The sequence below is a fragment of the Narcine bancroftii genome, chromosome 1, assembly GCF_036971445.1.
Source record: "Narcine bancroftii isolate sNarBan1 chromosome 1, sNarBan1.hap1, whole genome shotgun sequence".
NCBI lineage: Eukaryota > Metazoa > Chordata > Chondrichthyes > Torpediniformes > Narcinidae > Narcine > Narcine bancroftii.
In genome coordinates, this window is record NC_091469.1 from 272594949 (window position 1) to 272614019 (window position 19071).

Consider the following 19071-nt stretch of genomic DNA (forward strand, 5'->3'; position numbering starts at 1 on the left):
ACAGAAGTGTAGACTTTTCTCGACAGTTACAGAAGCGTCAAGCACTAAACCAGGGAATGTATTCACCAGGCAAACACCCTCACGGAAGAGCATTTGCCCAGAGGAGATGTAGGCTTCCTGTCTCCCTGTTCTTTCATTGTTAGATCTACTTTATAATGATATTTTCAATACTTATCCAGACAATTAATCATAGTGATGTCTAGGAAAGAGTAAAAATTGCAGAGGTCTGGACATCTTAAAATCCATAAAGAAAGATAAATCCCTAGGCCCTGATCAAGTGTATCTCAGGTTGACATGGAAGCCAGGGTAGAAATTATATGAATCTTATAAGATATATTTGCATAGTTGTTAAACAGATGAGGTGTCGGAAGACTGGATGGTGTCCAACATTGTGGCTTTGTGTAAAAAAAAGGGCTGTAAGGACAAGCCAGGGGACTATAGGCCAGCGAGCTTCATATAAGCCATGGGTAAGTTATTGGTTGGGATTCCGAGAGACAAAGTCTACCTGTACTTGGAAAGGCAAGGACTAATTAAGGATAGTCAGCATGGTCTTAAATTTTTTTCATTTAGATTTAGATAAACAGCACAGCAACAGGTCCTTCCAGCTCATGAGCCTGTGCCGCTCAATTAACCTACATCCCCCATATGTTTTGAAGGGCAGGAGAAAACCAGAGGAAACCCATTCAGACATGGGGAGAACATACAAACTCCTTACAGACAGAACCAGATTCGAACTCGGGTCAATGGCTCTACAATAGCATTGCGCTAACAGTGCCACCTCTTTGTACATGGGAAATTATGTCTTAGGAATTTGGTTGAGTTTTTTGAAGAAGTGACCAAGAAGATTGATGAGGACAAAGTGGTAAACATTCTCTACCCAGACTTTGACAAAGATCCAAATGATAGGCTGGTCCAGAAGGTCAAATTCCATGGGATCCAGGGTGAGCTAGCCATTTGAAGTAAAACACTAAAATTTGTAGACACCGTGGGTTGAAGTAAAAACACAATGCTGGTGAAACTCAGCTGGTTAAACAGTGTAGCAAAGGTAAAAATACATAACCGACGTTTCAGGGTTGAGCCCTTCATCAAGGTATGGGAAAATGTCAGCTGGCATCAGAACCAAAGAGTAGGGGGGAGGGGTGGTTGCAAAGGCAGGAGGTGAAACGTGGAGGAGGGAGGGAGGGAACAGCAGAGATCAAGGGGAGGAGGGATGATGAGGGGAAGGGAGGGAGGAGAACTGGACAGCGGAAGGAAGGGGGGAGGGGGAAAGGAGACCAGTTTAGCAGAAACCAGAAAAGTCGATATTAATGCCACCTGGCTTGAGAGTGCCCAGATGGAAAATCAAGGTGTTCCTCATACTTGCAGATGGTCTTGCTGGCCATGGACAGACATATGAATATGGAAGTATGCAGGGTTGGCACCAGAATGTATGTTAGAGGAGGGCATTAATGAGTTAGAGGGGGGCAGGGACCGATTTGTTAACGGGTGAGGGGTTGCTGGCAGGATCCATCCTATCAACAGGGAAGGGGGTGAGGTTCTAGTAGCAGAGGAACATCAGTCTTTGAGGCCACCCCTCTGACTTGGGATAGGAAGGCACCCTATTTATTGCGTCAAGCTTCAATAGATGCTACTGATGCTTGACGCAAATGAGTGTCAGGGACGAGTGGAGAGTCGCTAGCGTGCGACAACTTAGATGCTACTGACGTGGGAAGGAGTGGGGTGGGTTTGATGGCCAAGGATGGCTGAGACCGTATGGGGGGGGGGCCGCATAGCACCTCGTTTGGGGGGCAATGCCCATGGATGGTTCCCCCCCACCCCCACCCTTGGCACCAACCCTGTAAGTGTGACACAGAACTGAAATGGTTGGCTACTGGAAGGTCTCTGTCACTGGTGCGGATGGAGCGAAGGTGCTGAGTGATCCAATCTCCCAATCTGCGCCCAGTCTCTCCAATGTAGAGAAGGCCACAAAGGTAACACCAGATGCAGTAAATCAGTCCTGTGGATACATTGAAAGGTCTGTTTTGGGCTACGGACCATAGTGAGGGAGGAGGTGTGGGCACAAATGTGGCACTTCCTGCAGCCACAGGGGAAGGTGCCGGGGGTGGGGGGCAATTGGTGTAGAGGGATGAGTGCATGAGGGAGTGATCCCTACAGAAGGCAGAGATGGGAAGAGAGGAAAAGATGTGTCAAGTAGTGGGATCCTGCTGTAAATGCAGGAAATTCCAGAGGATAATGTGTTGGGGTGATAGGTGAGGATAAGGGGGATTCTATGTTTGTTTAATCTGGGGGCAGAGGGGTCCAGGGCAGATGAGTGGGAAATGGAGCAGGTGTGGGTGAAGGCTGATAAGCTACGTTTGTGGAAGAAGGCAGACCTTTCGGAAGATCAGGTCTGGAAGACCTCATCTTGGGAACAAAAGCAATGGAGGTGGAGAAATTTAGAGAAGGGGATGGAATCCTTGCAGGGGACAGAGTGTGAGGAAGTGCAGTCAAGGAAGTTGTGGGAGTTGGTGGGTTTGTAATGCAGGTGCTTATCCTTTTATCCAAAATGCTTGTGAATGGATACTTTTCGGTATTCGGATGATTTAGGATTATAGAATTAAATTGGTGGCGGTACAGATTCACGCAAAACAAAGACACATGGTGCTGGAAGGGGGACGTTGCGATGGTGTTGGACGGGGGGGGGTGGTGAAATAAGGAAAAATCATAAAGTCACTAGTGTACTTTTTATTTATAAGTAAAACTTCAAATATAACTGGCTCATACTAAGCTTTTAAGTAAAACATCAAACATAAAAGCAGTAAGAACACATTACAACAATGTCGTCATTGTTCTGGTGATCAAAGTCAGTGAGCAGCAGAGGCATCTGATGTCGATGTCGTGCCATCTATGATGAATCGGGCGTTCTTATACAGAGGCGCTGAACTCTTTTTTTTCCAGTGGCACATAAAATAAACATTCTCTCGTGTTCCACTAATTAACGATATGGACCGACATGGAATTTTTAAGCAGTGTGGGTTGCATCGGGTCATGTTTGGTGAGCACGTCCACAGAAAAAATGTTCAGTTTTTGGAGGTTTTCGGTTTTTAGAATTACAGGTAAGCACCTGTATATATTGAGATAGAGACAAAGAGATTCAGGAAGGGGAAAGTGTTGTCAGAGATAGATCAGGTGTAGAAGTTGGCCGCGAAGTGGAAGTTGACAAGCTCATCGCGGGTGCATGAAGCAGCCCCAAAGTAGTCGTCGATATATCAGAGGAACAGTTGAGGGGTCTTGGCTGTGTAGGCTTGCAACATGGATCGCTCCACAAAGCCCACAAACAAGCAGGCATAGCTGGGACCCATGAGGGGACCTGTGGCTACTCCTTTGTTTTGGAGGAAGTGAGACGAGTTAAAGGAGAAGTTGTTTAACGTGAGGACAAGTACTACCAGGCCTGTGAACAGTGGCGTGGCACAGGAATTAGTGCAGGATGCACCGTTATTTGTCATCTTTCTTAGTGATTTGGATGACAATGTAGATGGCATGGTTAATACATTTGAGAAAGACGTGGAAACAGTAAAGAAGGTTTCTAATGGGCTGAAGGACCTGTTTTCTCTGTGGTTCTAGGACGTGACTCTGAGGGGCTGCAGGGTGACTAAAGTAGGAGATAGATTTCCAGTTCCAAAGGAAAGTGAGGCATAATGAATAATACTTTCAAAGAACAAGCACAAGAACAAAGGGCTGATTGGCCTATTTCTATGCTGAATAGTTTGAAAATACAGGTTTGGGCACAAGGTAAAGTCGAGGCAGATTTACTTGACTTCTACTCTAACTTGGAACTGGGAGTGCTAGACTAGAAATTCCATCATCTGGTACAACATTTTTGTGTACTGCTAAGTGAGTTTGTGTTGGCAGTACACTTTTCAAATTCATTCTGGTGACTTTATGACATGCAGGCTTCTCAGAGAAATCTAAGTCATCTGTTGTTAAGTCCTCCTTTAAGTTGCTCTTGTCTCTCCTCCGACTCCTCTCCCTATCCATTGCTGTGGATATTTTTAGTGTATGTCCAACTGAGCCCACCCCCACCCACCCCCATCCTAAGCCACTATTGGCACTTCGATTGGTGGTTAACTTGCAAATGCTATCACTGCCTTTACACCTGAAGCTCAGACCAAATCTCACCTCCACTGATGTTGACATCCCCTCAACTTCAGTTGCTGTCGTCCAATGTAGGATGCACTCATATTGCTCATTCAGAGTGGGGGGTTGTGAAGTAAAGGGCGTATTTCACCATTAAGTGTGCGAGTCCTCATCTGCTCTGCTGTGGGCCCTCTGAATATTTCTTTTTCTTGCAGTGTCCTTGTCAAAACAGCTGTGGCTGTGCCATGAAGTGTTATTACTGTTTACAGTGTGTAACCGTTTTATTCAAAGACCAAACTAACTGACTTCTATTTCAGATTCTTTTGAAAACCCCCAAACATATTCAAGAACAAGCTTCAGACCTCCAACAGCAGAGAACCAAGGCAGTGTTCATGAATACGACAATCGTTTCTTAGTATCCTCTCCAACCATGAAAGAATGCCTGTATGCCACAGTGCCAAAATCTGCACATAGGAAGAACAAATCAAAATATCCAGGACCTCCTGTTGTATCCAAAGCAGCACAGCCCCCAGGTAAATCATTCCTTTTCTTTTTCAATCTTTTTATTATTATTATAATTTATAAACACATACAGTTCAAAGAGATATAAAAAATACATAGTAAGTAATGAATTAATACAGAGATATTAAACAATAATATTACAGAATAAAAATATATCATAAAAAAAAATTTAGATCAGTTTAGGGTGTGAACTATCTCTAAAAAAAAGATATAATTAATAACAATATATGAAAAAAGAGAAAAAAAAACCCAAAAAAGAAGAAAAAACAAATCTGAATTTAAAAAAAACTTTAAAAAAATCTTTAAAAACAACCTACAGATATAGCTAAACCACGCCGATCACTCCGATCTCATCTTACAGCCCAATTATCATACATAATCATAGAAAGAAAACAGAGCCAGATCAACTCACCACAAATGAAAATATTGAATAAATGGTCGCCAGGTTAACTCAAACTTAGAAGGGGATTCATAGACAGAGTTTCTAATTTTCTCTAAATTTAAACATAGTATAGTTTGGGTAAACCATTGGAAAACAGTGGGAGGATTAACCTCTTTCCAATTCAATAGTATAGATCTTCTAGCCATTAGTGTAAGAAAAGCAATCATACGATCCGCAGGAAGAGATAAATAAGTCAAATCTATCATAGGTAATCCAAAAATTGCAGTAATGGGATGTGGTTGTAAATCAATATTCAAAACAGTAGATATAATGGAAAAAATTTCCTTCCAATAATTCTGTAAAGAGGGACAGGACCAAAACATATGTGTAAGGGAAGCTATTTCCAATTGACATTTATCACATATAGGATTGATATGAGAATAAAAGCGATGGAGTTTATCGTTAGACATATTAGCTCTATGAACAACTTTAAACTGTATTAGTGAATGTTTTGCACATAGAGAAGAAGAGTTTACCAGTCGCAGAATTTTATTCCAATTTTCATTAGAAATATGAAGGTTGAGTTCTCTTTCCCAATCATTTTTAAACTTTTCAAAAGTCCCAGAATTTATTTTTGTAATTATATTATATAATTTAGATATCACACCTTTTGGAGGGAATTTTGAATATAGTATATCCTCTAAAACAGTCGTAGTCTCCCGATTGGGAAAAGAGGGTAAAGTCGAAACTAAGAAACTCCTCATCTGCAAATATCGAAAGAAATGAGATCGAGGTAAATCATATTTCATGGATAATTGTTCAAATGACATGAAAGAGTTATCCAAGAATAAATCCGAAAAGCATGTTATACCTTTAACTTTCCAGAGTAAATAAGCTTGATCAATTAGAGAGGGATGAAAAAGGAAATTTAGTACAATAGGAGTTTCCAAGATAAAATGACTTAGGCCAAAAAATCTCTGGAATTGAAACCATATATGTAGTGTATGTTTAGCCATTGGATTATCAATTTGTTTATATAATTTAGTAAGAGTAAAAGGGAGAGCAGCTCCCAAAATAGAGCTAATTGAAAAATTTTATATCGGTTTAATTTCTAAATTTACCCAATGGGGATTTAGAGATAATTCTGAATAATTCAACCAATACCTTAAGTAACTAATATTAATTGCCCAGTAATAAATTCTAAAATTGGGTAATGCCAACCCTCCCTCTAGTTTAGATTTCTGTAAATATTTTTTCCCCAATCTTGGATTCTTGTTTTGCCAGATATACGAGGACAATTTAGAATCGACCTTATCAAAAAAAGATTTAGGAACAAAAATAGGTATAGCTTGGAATATATATAAAAATTTAGGTAAGATCATCATCTTAATAGCATTAATTCGGCCTATCATGGATAGAGATAATGGTGACCAATTGGTAAGTAAACTGCCGATCAGGTCCAATAGAGGGAAAAAATTAGTCCTAAACAAATCTTTATGTTTTTTAGTAATCTTAATCCCTAAATATATAAAATGGTCTCTAGCTATTTTAAAAGGTAAACTATCATAAATAGGAACCCATCCATTAAAAGGGAATAATTCACTTTTATTTAAATTCAGTTTATATCCCGAAAAATTACTAAATTGGGCTAATAAAGATAAAACTGCAGGAATAGAATTTTCAGGATTGGAAATATATAACAATAAATCATCTGCATATAGTGATACTTTATGAATATCCCTGCAACGAATAATACCAGTAATATTGGGTGCTTCTCTGATAGCAATTGCCAAAGGTTCTAAAGCTAAGTTAAATAATAAAGGGCTAAGGGGGCACCCTTGCCTGGTGCCCCGAAATAATCGAAAATATGGCGATCTTTGGGTATTAGTAAAAACCGAGGCAACTGGGGAATTATAAAGAAGTTTAATCCAAGATATAAATATCAGACTAAAATTAAATTAGGTAAATCATTCCTGATGATCTCTGGACTGTTGTGGTAAAACTGCTGGATTTGTGGTTCTATTTTATAGCAGTCAGGAAGGATCAAGAGAGGAAGTATATTAGATTAGGAATTTTGGATCAGACGTATTTTGTCACATAAATGTGTACCATTCATAATGGGAATAGAGCCCAGGGAGTAAATGATGTACCAAACCTGGCCTGCCCTGACAACAGAATGTGCAACCATGTGCTTCAAATAAAAGCCAAACATAGAGGTTGAGGAAGAGGGAGAGGAGGAAAGAAAATATGACTTGCAACAGACACACAGCTTCTTCCAAAATAGTTCATCCCTAATCTTACAAGAATCAGGTACTGGATAAAATCAGAATTAAGGAATGTTGATCTTAGATTTTATACATTCAAGTTAATAGACCAAAGACAAATGAGCGAGATGTTGTTTTGAAGACCAATTAACATCTAGTTGTGCCCTATATGTTGGGACAAGGACAAGTACCCGGTAGAAGCAGAGCTAATATTTCAGAAAAGAAAACTGAAGAGAATGACTATAGAATAGTGAAAAAGCTTTTCTTTTCATTAATTTTCAGCATCAGGACACAAGGCCAGTGTGTATCGACCATGCCTAAAGGCCCTTGTGAAGTTAATGATCTAGTCTTTTTGAAATGCCCTAATCCTTAGATTAGATTACCCCCTCCATAAATCTTCGTCCGCGAAGCCAAGCCAAAGAAAGAATCCTTAGATCTGCATATCTGGCATTATAATTTTGCTAGAGTAGCACCTCAAAACTACACAGTGAACCATTCTGCACTCTTCAATGAGCCTGGCTTGATATTATTGGTGAGTGAGGGATACTCTGGGCCATGAGGTTGTGGCCGCACACATCCCTGATACTGCTGATTGACCACAGCACTCATGGATGCCCAATCTGAAACTGTCCCATTCAGCACAACTGTTTTGTCATATACAGTAGTGCATTGGAGGCATCCTCAGTGTGAGAAGGGAATTTGTGTCCAAGAGAACTCTGTAACAGTCACTTCTACTAATACAATCACAACATGGCATCTACATTGATAGATTGGTGAAACTGAGGTGGTCCACTTTGGTCAGTAATGGTGCTACCAATTCTGTGTCCTTGCTAATCTGGTCCTTCTAAGTACTTTTCAACATGTTGACACACTATTTCACCATTTGCTAGCCAGGAACAGTAGTGGTAATCAGGAACAGGTTTCCTTCCCTATGTTTGACCTGATGCCATGAAGATTTTATGGTATCTGAAGTTAATGTTGAAGATTCCATGGGATGTTTCCTCGCCTTGTCCCAAAAGGAGGACAGTGCTGTCCGAGTTATCAGCCTTTTGTGCTGATGTGTCTGCCCTGATGTTAGAACAAGTCATACCCTGGAATTGAGATGTAGGAGTCTGGCACATTTTTTAATGAGCTATGTTAGGCTGTTACTTGACTTGTCTGTGGACAGCTCTCCCAATTTAGTCACCAGTCGCCAAATGTACATTAGAAGGATTTTGCAAGGCTGATTGGGCTGTGTCTAAATTTAGTGCCTAGTTTGGTGTCAGGTGGTCAGTTTCATTTTCTTCTTTATTACTTTGAATATAGGAGTAATGATACAACTGAGTGGCTTACCAGGACACTTCAGAGGGCATTTAAAAGTCAACTATGTGGGTGGAGTTGCATATTGGCTCGTTGGAGTAAGAATGACAGGTGTTCCTTCCCTGAAGGACATTAGTGAACCATGTGCATTTTTTGTAAAATTCCATATCCTCTTATTGTGTTTGGTATCAGATGATGAAGACAACCAGGCTCCCCCTCTGCCTCCACGCCTCAGTATGGAGAAGCCTGATGTCTTCACTACACATCAACTTGGCACAACTTTACCGGCCAGACTGCACTCACATCCCCAGGTCCCTCCACCAAGGCCCAAGCGTGGTGAGTATGCCAATAAACATATCTTGTTTCTTAAAATTATTAAACTCAGCAAATTATAGATGTCCCCAACAATAGATATACAATAAAATCCCTCATATCCGGCACCTATGGGGATTGGTAGATGCTGGATAAGAGAATTTTCAGGTTGTTTAAGGTTGCATGTTGCCTGATTGGTGAACTAACAGCGAGGGCCACCAATTTTAAACTTCCATATTTTTCATGAGTTTTTTCCAATTGCTTGAGGCTGCCAGTTGCTTGAAATCCAGATACCAGGGATTTTGCTGTACTTTAAAATTACTTAATTGGCATGAACGAACATGAGTCATCCTTTGATCAATAACTGAATTAATACAGTGGTTCCTTAGAAGATTTGGTCAACCTTTCCAACATAACGTATAAAATAAAGGTGCTAAAACAGAAGAAGGTTCAAGTACTTATTATCAAGGAATCCACAATGACCATGGACATTAAGCAATTCATTATTTTCTTTCAGGGAACCTTGTCACTTAATTATCCCTGTTTCATTGAGGAAGATTTTTTTCATGTGAACATAAAATAACATGCTTCAAGACAAACTTATTGACAGGCCATTGAGCAATAGTTGGGCATCACAATAAATCTCGGCCAAGACACTTTGCTTAAAATGGGAATGAAGGTTATAAGGAGCTCGGCCATGGACTCTCTCCTCATTACGATCCAGTGAACTCCACTTGGAAGGGCAAATTTGTGGAACGCAAATGGAAAAGGTTCATCTGAATCTTGAACCATAGGCCAAATAGACTGGAGCACACACTGAACTGACTGATACAGTTTGTATAAAATGGGTCATTGGCCCATGCACTACTGAATACCCAGTGCTTGTGAAACCATTCTCCAAATGCTTCCCGCCCCACTCTATCTCACACTTCTTCTTTTGGCTGACTGACATTGCTACCCTTTCTATAGCTTGGTGTGTAAGATAATAATAATTGATAATATTTTAGATGTTGGAACCTATTATGCAATTATTTTTCTTACAGTTTATCCACCCTCAAAGAACTCGACTTCCAACACAAACAAGAAAGCAAATATAAATGTGGTTTCTCTTAACCTGGCAAAGTTAGCAGAGATTAGTAATGGTGAGTGGATGACCAGGCTCATTGTCCTTTTGTGCGAGGGGGAATTAGATCTAGGCCGGTCTAATATTTTGACATACCATTCTGTTCTGCTAGAAACTGACATCCAAATCTGGCGTGTGTTATCCATCTTGTGGCTGTAAGTCGCTAGGTCATAGTTCAGGAAATATGTCATGTATATATAAAGTATGGTGACATATTTCTGAAAAGTATTTCATTTAATTATTTGCTGAAAGAAGCAGAAACTGCTATTCTAAGTTTGTAAATCTTGGGCCATTGATAGGATACAAACATCAATAATGTACATTTTTGGCTGTGATCCCACTTTAAGTACCACCTTATTTTATTCCATTGGGATTAAACATTTTAATATTAACTGATCATCTTAATTCTATTATTTTACAGTGCAAGCCCAGTCTGAGGAAGCCATTCGCTGCCAGAACTGTTCAGCGGTCTTGTCATGCATTAGCCGGATTCACCAGAAACATGCAGACATAGTAAGTCCCTTGCATTTTTTACAAATACGATGAAGACCAAAATCTCTCATAAGAACATTGTTATAATTAAAGGAACTATAATAAATTCTGGTCAAATTTTCATTGCACTCCTATTCTTTTCTCATTGGTATTACTGGAACAGTCTGAATGCATGATGTTTAATGGATTGGCCTATTCATGCTCCAGAGTGAAATTTTATGTCTTTTAGATAAATGCCTGTTATATTTTGTTTGATAACCTTTCCTTCCTTTAGATACTGAACTGTCTTTATTTTCTTGAATAGGTATGGCCTTGCGAATTCTGTAAAAATCATAATGTTGTCACTCGATCCTTCAGAACAGTACCCCACAGTCAAGATGTCACTTACATCCCTGCAATCCTCGATGATGATTATATCAATGTAGATGACTCTTTGGTCATTTTTTGTGTGGACATCTCTGGAAGCATGTGTGTAACAAATGAGGTAAATGAGGTATACTGGGCTTCTCAGATATGGTTCCTCGAACATTATGTCATTGAGGGGTCTTCGGAAACCAAAGCAGCATTCAACTGCATCTCAAGTTTCTACTTAATTATTCATGAAGGAAGATGAGTTGGTCTTTTTATAGAGCTCTGAAATTATTAAAAATAATGACCTGTGTTTGAGGAGAGCAGTGAACTGTCTAGTCAGGGAACTAGTCTTCAAAACTAAATATGCACTTACTTTATGCAGATTTCCAGTTCATGGATGAAGCAACCTCAGTCATTTGGGCCTGTGTGATGACAGGGCCTTCTGCACATTATTCACTGGATGGGGTGGGGGGGGGGGGGCAGATTGTTAGAACCAACCCACAAAACTGAAAGAAACAAGACAATCTTAATGAGCACATCTCAGTGGATATGAAATCTGACAAAATACCAAGAATGTTCCTAAAATTCATACAAAATTATTCCAATATTATTAAAATCAAAGCATAAAAATGGATAGTTTGTTTACATTGATGAATAATTATCCAAAACAAAAAATTAAAGTTAACTAAAAGAATGAAAAAGGTCTGGACGTAATCCCTCATAGTCATTATCTTCAATGCAGAATGCCCTGCAACAGATTTAAATTGGGCCATACAATTGGAGCAGGTTTTATGGGTAGTGCAGGGAAATTCATACTACTTCATCAAGTTTGGGACTTACACATTTATGTATGCATACTTGGGAAAACCAAATTTTCAACATTGCATGAATAAATGCCTGAGGTTGTGCCTAGAAATACTGGCACTTCCTTGGAAAATCCGTTATTATATAAAATTACTTAAGAGATAGAACAAACTTTATTACTGAAATACTAACCCTACAGAATGAAAAATAGATACAAGTTGTGACTCCTCCTAGCTGTTCATGCATTTCTTCAGTGGATTCCGCTGCCATCCTACTTCAGGCAAACAGGAAAATACCTATAAAATGGAGAAAAAATAAAATATTTTTATTCCGCAAGCCTCAACCTTTTTTTGTCTCCTCTATTTAATTTTTAACATCTAATACTTTTGGTACCAAATCTAACTTCTTTTTTTTTTCAACCATTTTTATTTGTAAATTTGAATTTTAAAGACTCTATTTGTCTTAGCCTTCCACTGAATTTCATTGAACTATTTTTGTGTATAATTATTTTTTTTTTAAAGTTTGATTAATGCTTTGTATAATATGAATCTGAAGACCAATTATAAAAATTGAAATAGTAACATATGGAAAAACAGTGAAGTCAACCAAAGCAGATGAAAACCCCAGCAGTAGTTCTTATCATCAACTCGACGGGCCTGTGTTGTAAGAAAAATATTTTTAAAATGTATCTCTTTTTTTGAACTCACTCAGTGAGCCAGGAATAAGTTTGTTGAATAAATAATGCTTAACTTTTGGTTCTCAGACAAATAAATCAAGCATATCATTTGAAGATTAGAGCTATCAAATATATTAGGTAGCACAAAGATCTGTTTTTGAAGGTAGCTAAACAAACAGAGCCTATCATTTTACAGAGTAAAATGAACACCAGTTACAACGGCATCTTAGCTTCACTGGGACATATCCATTTCTTTTTTCAGGTCAGAGATGCACACAATTTGGTTGCCTCGGGTGCATTGTTGGGAGACAATTAAGATGAAGTCCCAACTGTCTATTTTGTAATTCAAGGGGATGTTAATGATCCCTCCATGACTTTAAATAAGTGTATTTCCTTGATGCCCTAGTCAAAATTCCTTCCTCAAACCACCACCAAAAATCAGATGAATTGGATTGCAGCTCCATTAATCTAAGTAAAAACACAATGCTGCAGAAACCCAGCAGGTTGGACAGTGTACGAGCCTGCATTGAGTTTTTACTTCAGTCACTTTGCCTGCGGGCTTTCGTGTTTTACTTCTAGCTCCATTAATCTACTTCTTAGCATAATGTTCTTTTGATTCTTGCGATGCAGTATCCCGCTGAGTAAAATTGTTTACAATTTGTACATGCCTAAGCTCATTCAAGATCATTGATTCTGTTCTTTAGGTCAACGCTACTAATGGTTTCCGGGAAGTTCATGTATCAAGATTGCAGGTACATATTTGCTATAATATTTCAAGGTGGGTGGGAGAATACACTGGGAATTGCAGGTACATTTATTTCCTTCATCATGCTTTGTCTGAATCCTGAAACTCAACCCGGGTGAGGGCATCTTCACCTTCAGAATTATAGCTATTCAAGAAGGTGACTTGATATGACTTTCTAAATGGCACTGGAGGAAGGACAAAAAAACTGACCTAGTCACTAATCCCCACATACTGGAAAAATTAGGACTCCTAGTTGGTGCAGCTCCATATAAATCACCCATGAGTTGAATGTAAAATTCTATCATTTTGCAAATATTACCCAAAGATACACTATTAAATATCTATTAGTGATCACCATGTGCATCGATCTAACTTAATTCCTTCAGTTTGCTACCTGGCCCCATTATTAATACCTAACAAAAGGCTGATAATAAATAACCTATTTGTGAGACCCTACAGCAGGGCACTGGCCCTTCAGCCCAACTTGTCCTTCCTATCAAAACATCAGTACCAAAGTCTTTGAATGTAATAATTGTACCTCTGGCAGCTTGTTTCAGGTACCAACCACTGTGAAAAGATGCCCCTCTGGTCCCTCTTAAATCTTTCCCCTCTTACCATAAAACTCTGATCACTAATTCTAGAATTGGCTAGCTTAGGAAAAAGACTGTGACCCTTCAGTTTATCCACGCTGCTCTTGTTTTTGTAAATCGTGCATTAAAGTTGTCAAATAGGTGATTTCTGCTGTTTCAGGTCTGCATTTGTAGGTGAAATGAGGCGATTGATGAATTATTGGTGTTTATATATGAATGCCATGTGGGCCAATTGATGGAGAAGCTGCTCCTATGCTGACTGTTTGCATTGCTGCAGTTTCTTGAGCTCTTCTCTTCCAGAGTCATCCAGAGTTAAAAAAAGAACATGGCATTGTCAATCCAACAGCTCACTTGTACTAATGTGAGATACATCAAGTAATCTCTCAACATGCACGTTGTAAGCAAATACTTTTGCATTACCAAGCAAGTAAGCAGCTCTGAGGTTCCATAACCTTATTGGCTAATTTTGCTCTCTTCAATCTCCTTGCCTGTTAGTGCATTATCACCTTGACTTCCTTTGAGAGTTCCTAAGCAGGAAATCTTTCATCTCACATTTACATGTTAATGCTGTTCTAATTGGAAACATTAAGGTATGAAATCGTCAACATTCCTTCCCTGAGGGACTGTTCATGTGCAAAAGTCAGTTTAGTAACAGGCTTCTAACTGCAGGCTGCGGCAAACCCATTGGGGAGTTCTCCCTGCCCATACACTGTAATCATATACTATAATCATAAACTGTTTTCCACTAATTAATCTTTGTCCCACCTTCATGATAAGAAAAAGCCTATAAAATGAAACATGCTTAAGTGTGGTAGCTACATTTCTTATACTGACCATATTTTTTGATTTTTACAGAATGTTCAAGAAGCCATCTTGACTTCATTGAACCACCTGATTCAGACTTGTCCCCAGAAGAGAGTTGCCTTGGTGACATTTAATGATGAGGTACAGTGTCATTTGGATGGGTGAACATTAGATTGTTGGGTGGATATGATTAAAAAGCTAGCATGGGGTAGCACGGTTGGCGTAGAGATTAACGCAACCCCTTTTAATGCCATTGATTGGGACCAGGGTTCAAATCCCATGCTGTCTGTAAGGAGTTTGTACGTTCTTCTTGTGTCTGTGTGAGTTTTCCCAGGGGCTCCAGTTTCCTTTGAATCATACTGGTGAGGTGTAGGTTAATTGGGTGTAAATTTTGCAGCACAGGCTTGTGGACCAAAATGGCCTGTTACTGTGCTGTATGTCTAAATTTAAATTTAAATGTACCTGAGAGGTGTGTGTCGAAGATGGATGTGTCTTTGGTTTGAGTATATGTTATGTTTAACTGAATACTCTAGTGGGCAGCATGTCTTGTGGTGTATGCGAACAAGGTTACCATTAGAGGTATAGGATTTCAAAATCAAACATGGTATGGTTTAAGTTTAACCTGATGTCATAAGGAGAGACTATAGAGTCTTGATCAAGTGACCCCCACCTCTCCACATTCACTTCTCTTAACACAGAGCTCATGTAGTATAAGCCTCTGGCTTGTGCTTATAGATCTCGTGGGGATGGCTGATGTGCAGGTGGCCTTCTAGTTGATAATTGAGGATTATGATCCTTCTCTGACATCTGCTTTCCTTAAAATATTTTCTGTGAAATTTCTGTTTATCAAGAGGTAAAATTTTAACTGCTGGGAAATGGACCAGTATCTCATTTCAACCACCCATTGTCAAGTAAAATCACTGAGTTTAGGATACAAGTCCCTCCATTTATTCAGCTTCCCCTACCCCAATAACAGAAGACCAATATCCACAGCAACAACTGTGTTTTCCTTCTGAATTAAAGGCATTAGGGATTTCTGCTGGTTGCCCTTGCCCTTGGTAGCCTTCCCACAGTCTTGCTAGTGCTGAACTGAGGATAAAGCGAAAGGTTCATGCTAATGGAAATGATATTCCTACTGTTCATATATCACTATGCATTGGACTTGTGCATCAAGTGAACCATTAGGTCTAGATGATGTCCAGGGCCAAACCTTTTGTTCCCCGACCTTCTGAATGATCAATTTTGTAAACAATATACTACAGAGTCCAGTGGGAATTAAATATTCAAAGTGACATGGATTCAGTTGCTGCTGTGAAGGTTCAAATAGATATGCAACAGAATAAAGAATCTCTTGCATTTCATTTTGATCCATGGGACCATTTCATTCTGATGTTTCCTGCTAATTCTAACTTCTATTCAGTAATTAAACAATTTCAATATTTGGTGTAGAGTATATTTATTTTAAATTTAATTTTACAAAGATTCATTGGCATCAGTAATCCATCAGGCTGGTTTTGAAAAGTGTTCTTTTTTTTCCTTATTTCCCCTTGCATTCCTTTGCATTTCATCGAACAGAATATCTGCCATGAACCACACAATCAGACTGTGTTTGAAAATTCATTTTCTTTGAAATTGATTTTTTTTTTTAAATCCTTGATTTACCAAAAGATTGAAGTGTTCAATTAATGCCCTTGTTTTCAAAGGGACCAATATAATTTGAGATTATCACCACAGGCCTGACAACAAGCATAATTAGCAGAAACTTCCAAGGGTGATGGGAGCATGGTCTTTTTAGTGGATCGAGGCAGAAAAACCTGAAGCCTGAAAACTTGGAAATCTAGGTTTCATTGAACATAATTTATGCTTGAAGGTCTGCAATCTTTTCAGCCTGTTACATTATCTCTGAGTGAAATGCACCAAAAGAAACATCTGACAGGACCTCCAGACCATATCAGGGCTCTTTCCCCTTTCCTTGACTAGGTAACAATCTACGGTGATGGAACTCAGATGCCCATAAGACTGAACAATTATCAGCTGTTGGATTCAGATTACCTAACAGAAAGAGGAAGACATTATCCTAGCCCACGATGCATTGCAGAGAGCTTTCCAACCCTAAGCTCCAGGATCAATGAGTAAGTGAATTTATTATTTACCTATAGTCATTTAAAGGGTTTTAACCATTGTTGTGGAATTGATTTGTGTAATATAAAGATAGCACAGTATACTGTCAACCACAGTTGCCACCACATACCACCTGGGCTGATTATGAAGCAATGCTCAAGGTGGTGCCAATGGACACATCAAGTTACTTACTCTGTTTGACACTCCCAACTCTTGTTAATGAAAATTCAAGTGTAACATAACACAAAAAGACACAGATAAGTTCAGAAGCAGGTTCTCTGTGAAGGCTGATGAGAGCTTAGAATATCCACTCCGGAGAACTACAGAGCACAGGTGACAGGAATGCTCGCCTCTGAACAGGCTGGTGGAGAATGGATATTAGCGCTGGAATTTTCATAACGAGCAGCTTATTGATTTTGTGATCTGACTATTTAATCATCTGTTTTATAGTTTCTTTTTGTTTTTAATGGCTTTTGCTGAAGACATTGACTCTCAATCTAAATGCCCAAGCTATCAACATCGTATCCACAAACCTTCTATTAAAACCATTGATTTTCTCAATGACATTCACATCTTCAACTAATATTCACACACTATCTAATTGGAATCTCTAAGTTGTTTTCTATTCCAAGTCATATGAGTTTTAATGCTATCCTTTGCTGAGTTTAGGTAACTCAACACAGGCCAGGTCACAACTTTGCATCAATCTGACCAATTGTAATTTTTCACCATAGAATGAGAGAACAAGGTGCCACTGCCCTCGGTCCCGCTGCACTTGTAGCAGTGTCAATGGCGTCAGAGAGTCCTGGGTCAAAGGTGAGTCAGGTAACATCAATAATTAAGGCCTTTAGAATCTGGGCTGCAGAAAAAAAACTGAGTCTAATAATTTATTCGAAGAGCCAGTAGAGACATGATGGGCTGATACAGTCCAACCCCAGACGTTGCAGCAGGGTTGGTAAAAGACTTCTGTCTTTAAGTGGAATAGACTGCACCTGAACTCCAAGCAGCTCAGGATCTCCTATTATGCCTTCCTTTATTGAGTGGCAGCCATTTTGGTGGGCTGAGGCACACGCAAACGTACGCAAATGATCGACAATAAAAGTCCTAAAATCTGCACTGCTTCAGTATTGGGTTGATCTGGATTTTCAGATTTTATGGATTCTCAGGCAGTACTTTTAAAATTCAAATTTAAGTAAGATTAAAGAAGAGATGAACAAGTACATTTTGACTACAAAAAAAGGTAAGTAATGCTTGAAATTATATTTAAAAATGAACATTGCAGAAGAAAAATATAATATTCAAATGAATTTCTTTGTGATAAGGTTACCTGTATCAATCATGGTCACTTGTTCCCTCTGTGCCTCTGTGGCGCTCACACAAAAACCCGGTGAATTTAAAAAGTTTGAGAGTTCAGATTCTTGGATGGTCTGGGTTTCTGGCATCTAGATTTTTGAACTTTTACTGTATAATGAAATCCTGAATTATGTAATCCCAAAATATGTACCAAAATCCTCTAATCCTCGACCCCATTGTAACAGGGGTCTCTTATACTGTCCTACCTTTTCTTGCCATTCCTGCCAAAATCTATGACTTTTTTTTGTTGTTGTTGTCTGCTTTAAAGTTTATATGCTATGCACCATCCCAAGACGCAACAGCAGATTTCTGCTCAGTGAAACCCGTCCAATCCTTGCAGAATTGTCTTTAGCAGTGAGATTATGTCAAGTCCTGTTGTGCTAATTGATTTTATGGGAATGGCAGCTCTACAGAGAGGTACAAAAATTAGTCAACTAAAATTTCTTTGAAATCCTATGTTCCGTGAGCTCTCTCTACCCAGTACCAACTCAGAATCATATCTGGATCCTTCTATCTAGCATGTCATATTTTATACAGCAAATCATGAGGAGAATGGGAGGGGGAAGGAGGGAAGGTTAGAGAGCTATACCCCTTTCATATCATCCTGCAGTTGACATGTTTTCAATCCACTATCAAACACTTCCGGTGATAGCTATGAAGGTCTGATGCTACATCTCTAATAAAATTTAATAATAATAGAAGGCTCTTATTCTCAAGTTGTCTCTGCAAGGACATTAACTCCAATAAATTCTGCCACTTCAGGTAATCATATGTACAGATGGGAAGGCAAATCAAGGCCTGGGATACTTGGAGAATGTGGAGGAAGATATGTATCCATATTCCAAACAATTTTACACTGATTTAGGAGATCAAGCAAGTTTAAATGGGTAAGCAGTTTTTATTTAATGTGCCTTAGTGGTTCTTGCACTTAAAATTTAAATGACTTCCATTTATATTATATCTGAATGAAAATCATAAAACTCCAAATGCTGAAAATCGGAATTAAAAACAGAAGATGTTGGAAACACTCAGCAGATCAGGCAGCATCTATGGAAAGAGAAGCAAAGTTAATGTTTAAAATCTGAGATCTTCTGTCTTACCACAGACCTTTCAGAGA

The 19071-nt window shown here is 39.0% G+C and overlaps 1 protein-coding gene across 6 annotated transcripts in view; it reads left to right on the forward strand.

Moving 5' to 3' along the window:
- Positions 1-19071, forward strand: part of LOC138743593 (circularly permutated Ras protein 1) — an 89018-nt gene that overhangs the window by 51365 nt on the left and 18582 nt on the right. For all 6 annotated transcript variants that reach the window (XM_069899125.1, XM_069899118.1, XM_069899142.1 and 3 more), the window contains 10 exons: positions 4434-4649; positions 8776-8919; positions 9939-10037; positions 10440-10531; positions 10815-10994; positions 13046-13093; positions 14532-14621; positions 16461-16612; positions 17336-17417; positions 18717-18841. In XM_069899125.1, coding sequence (XP_069755226.1) covers positions 4434-4649; positions 8776-8919; positions 9939-10037; positions 10440-10531; positions 10815-10994; positions 13046-13093; positions 14532-14621; positions 16461-16612; positions 17336-17417; positions 18717-18841 — 1228 coding nt within the window. The remainder of the gene's footprint in view (positions 1-4433; positions 4650-8775; positions 8920-9938; positions 10038-10439; positions 10532-10814; positions 10995-13045; positions 13094-14531; positions 14622-16460; positions 16613-17335; positions 17418-18716; positions 18842-19071) is intronic.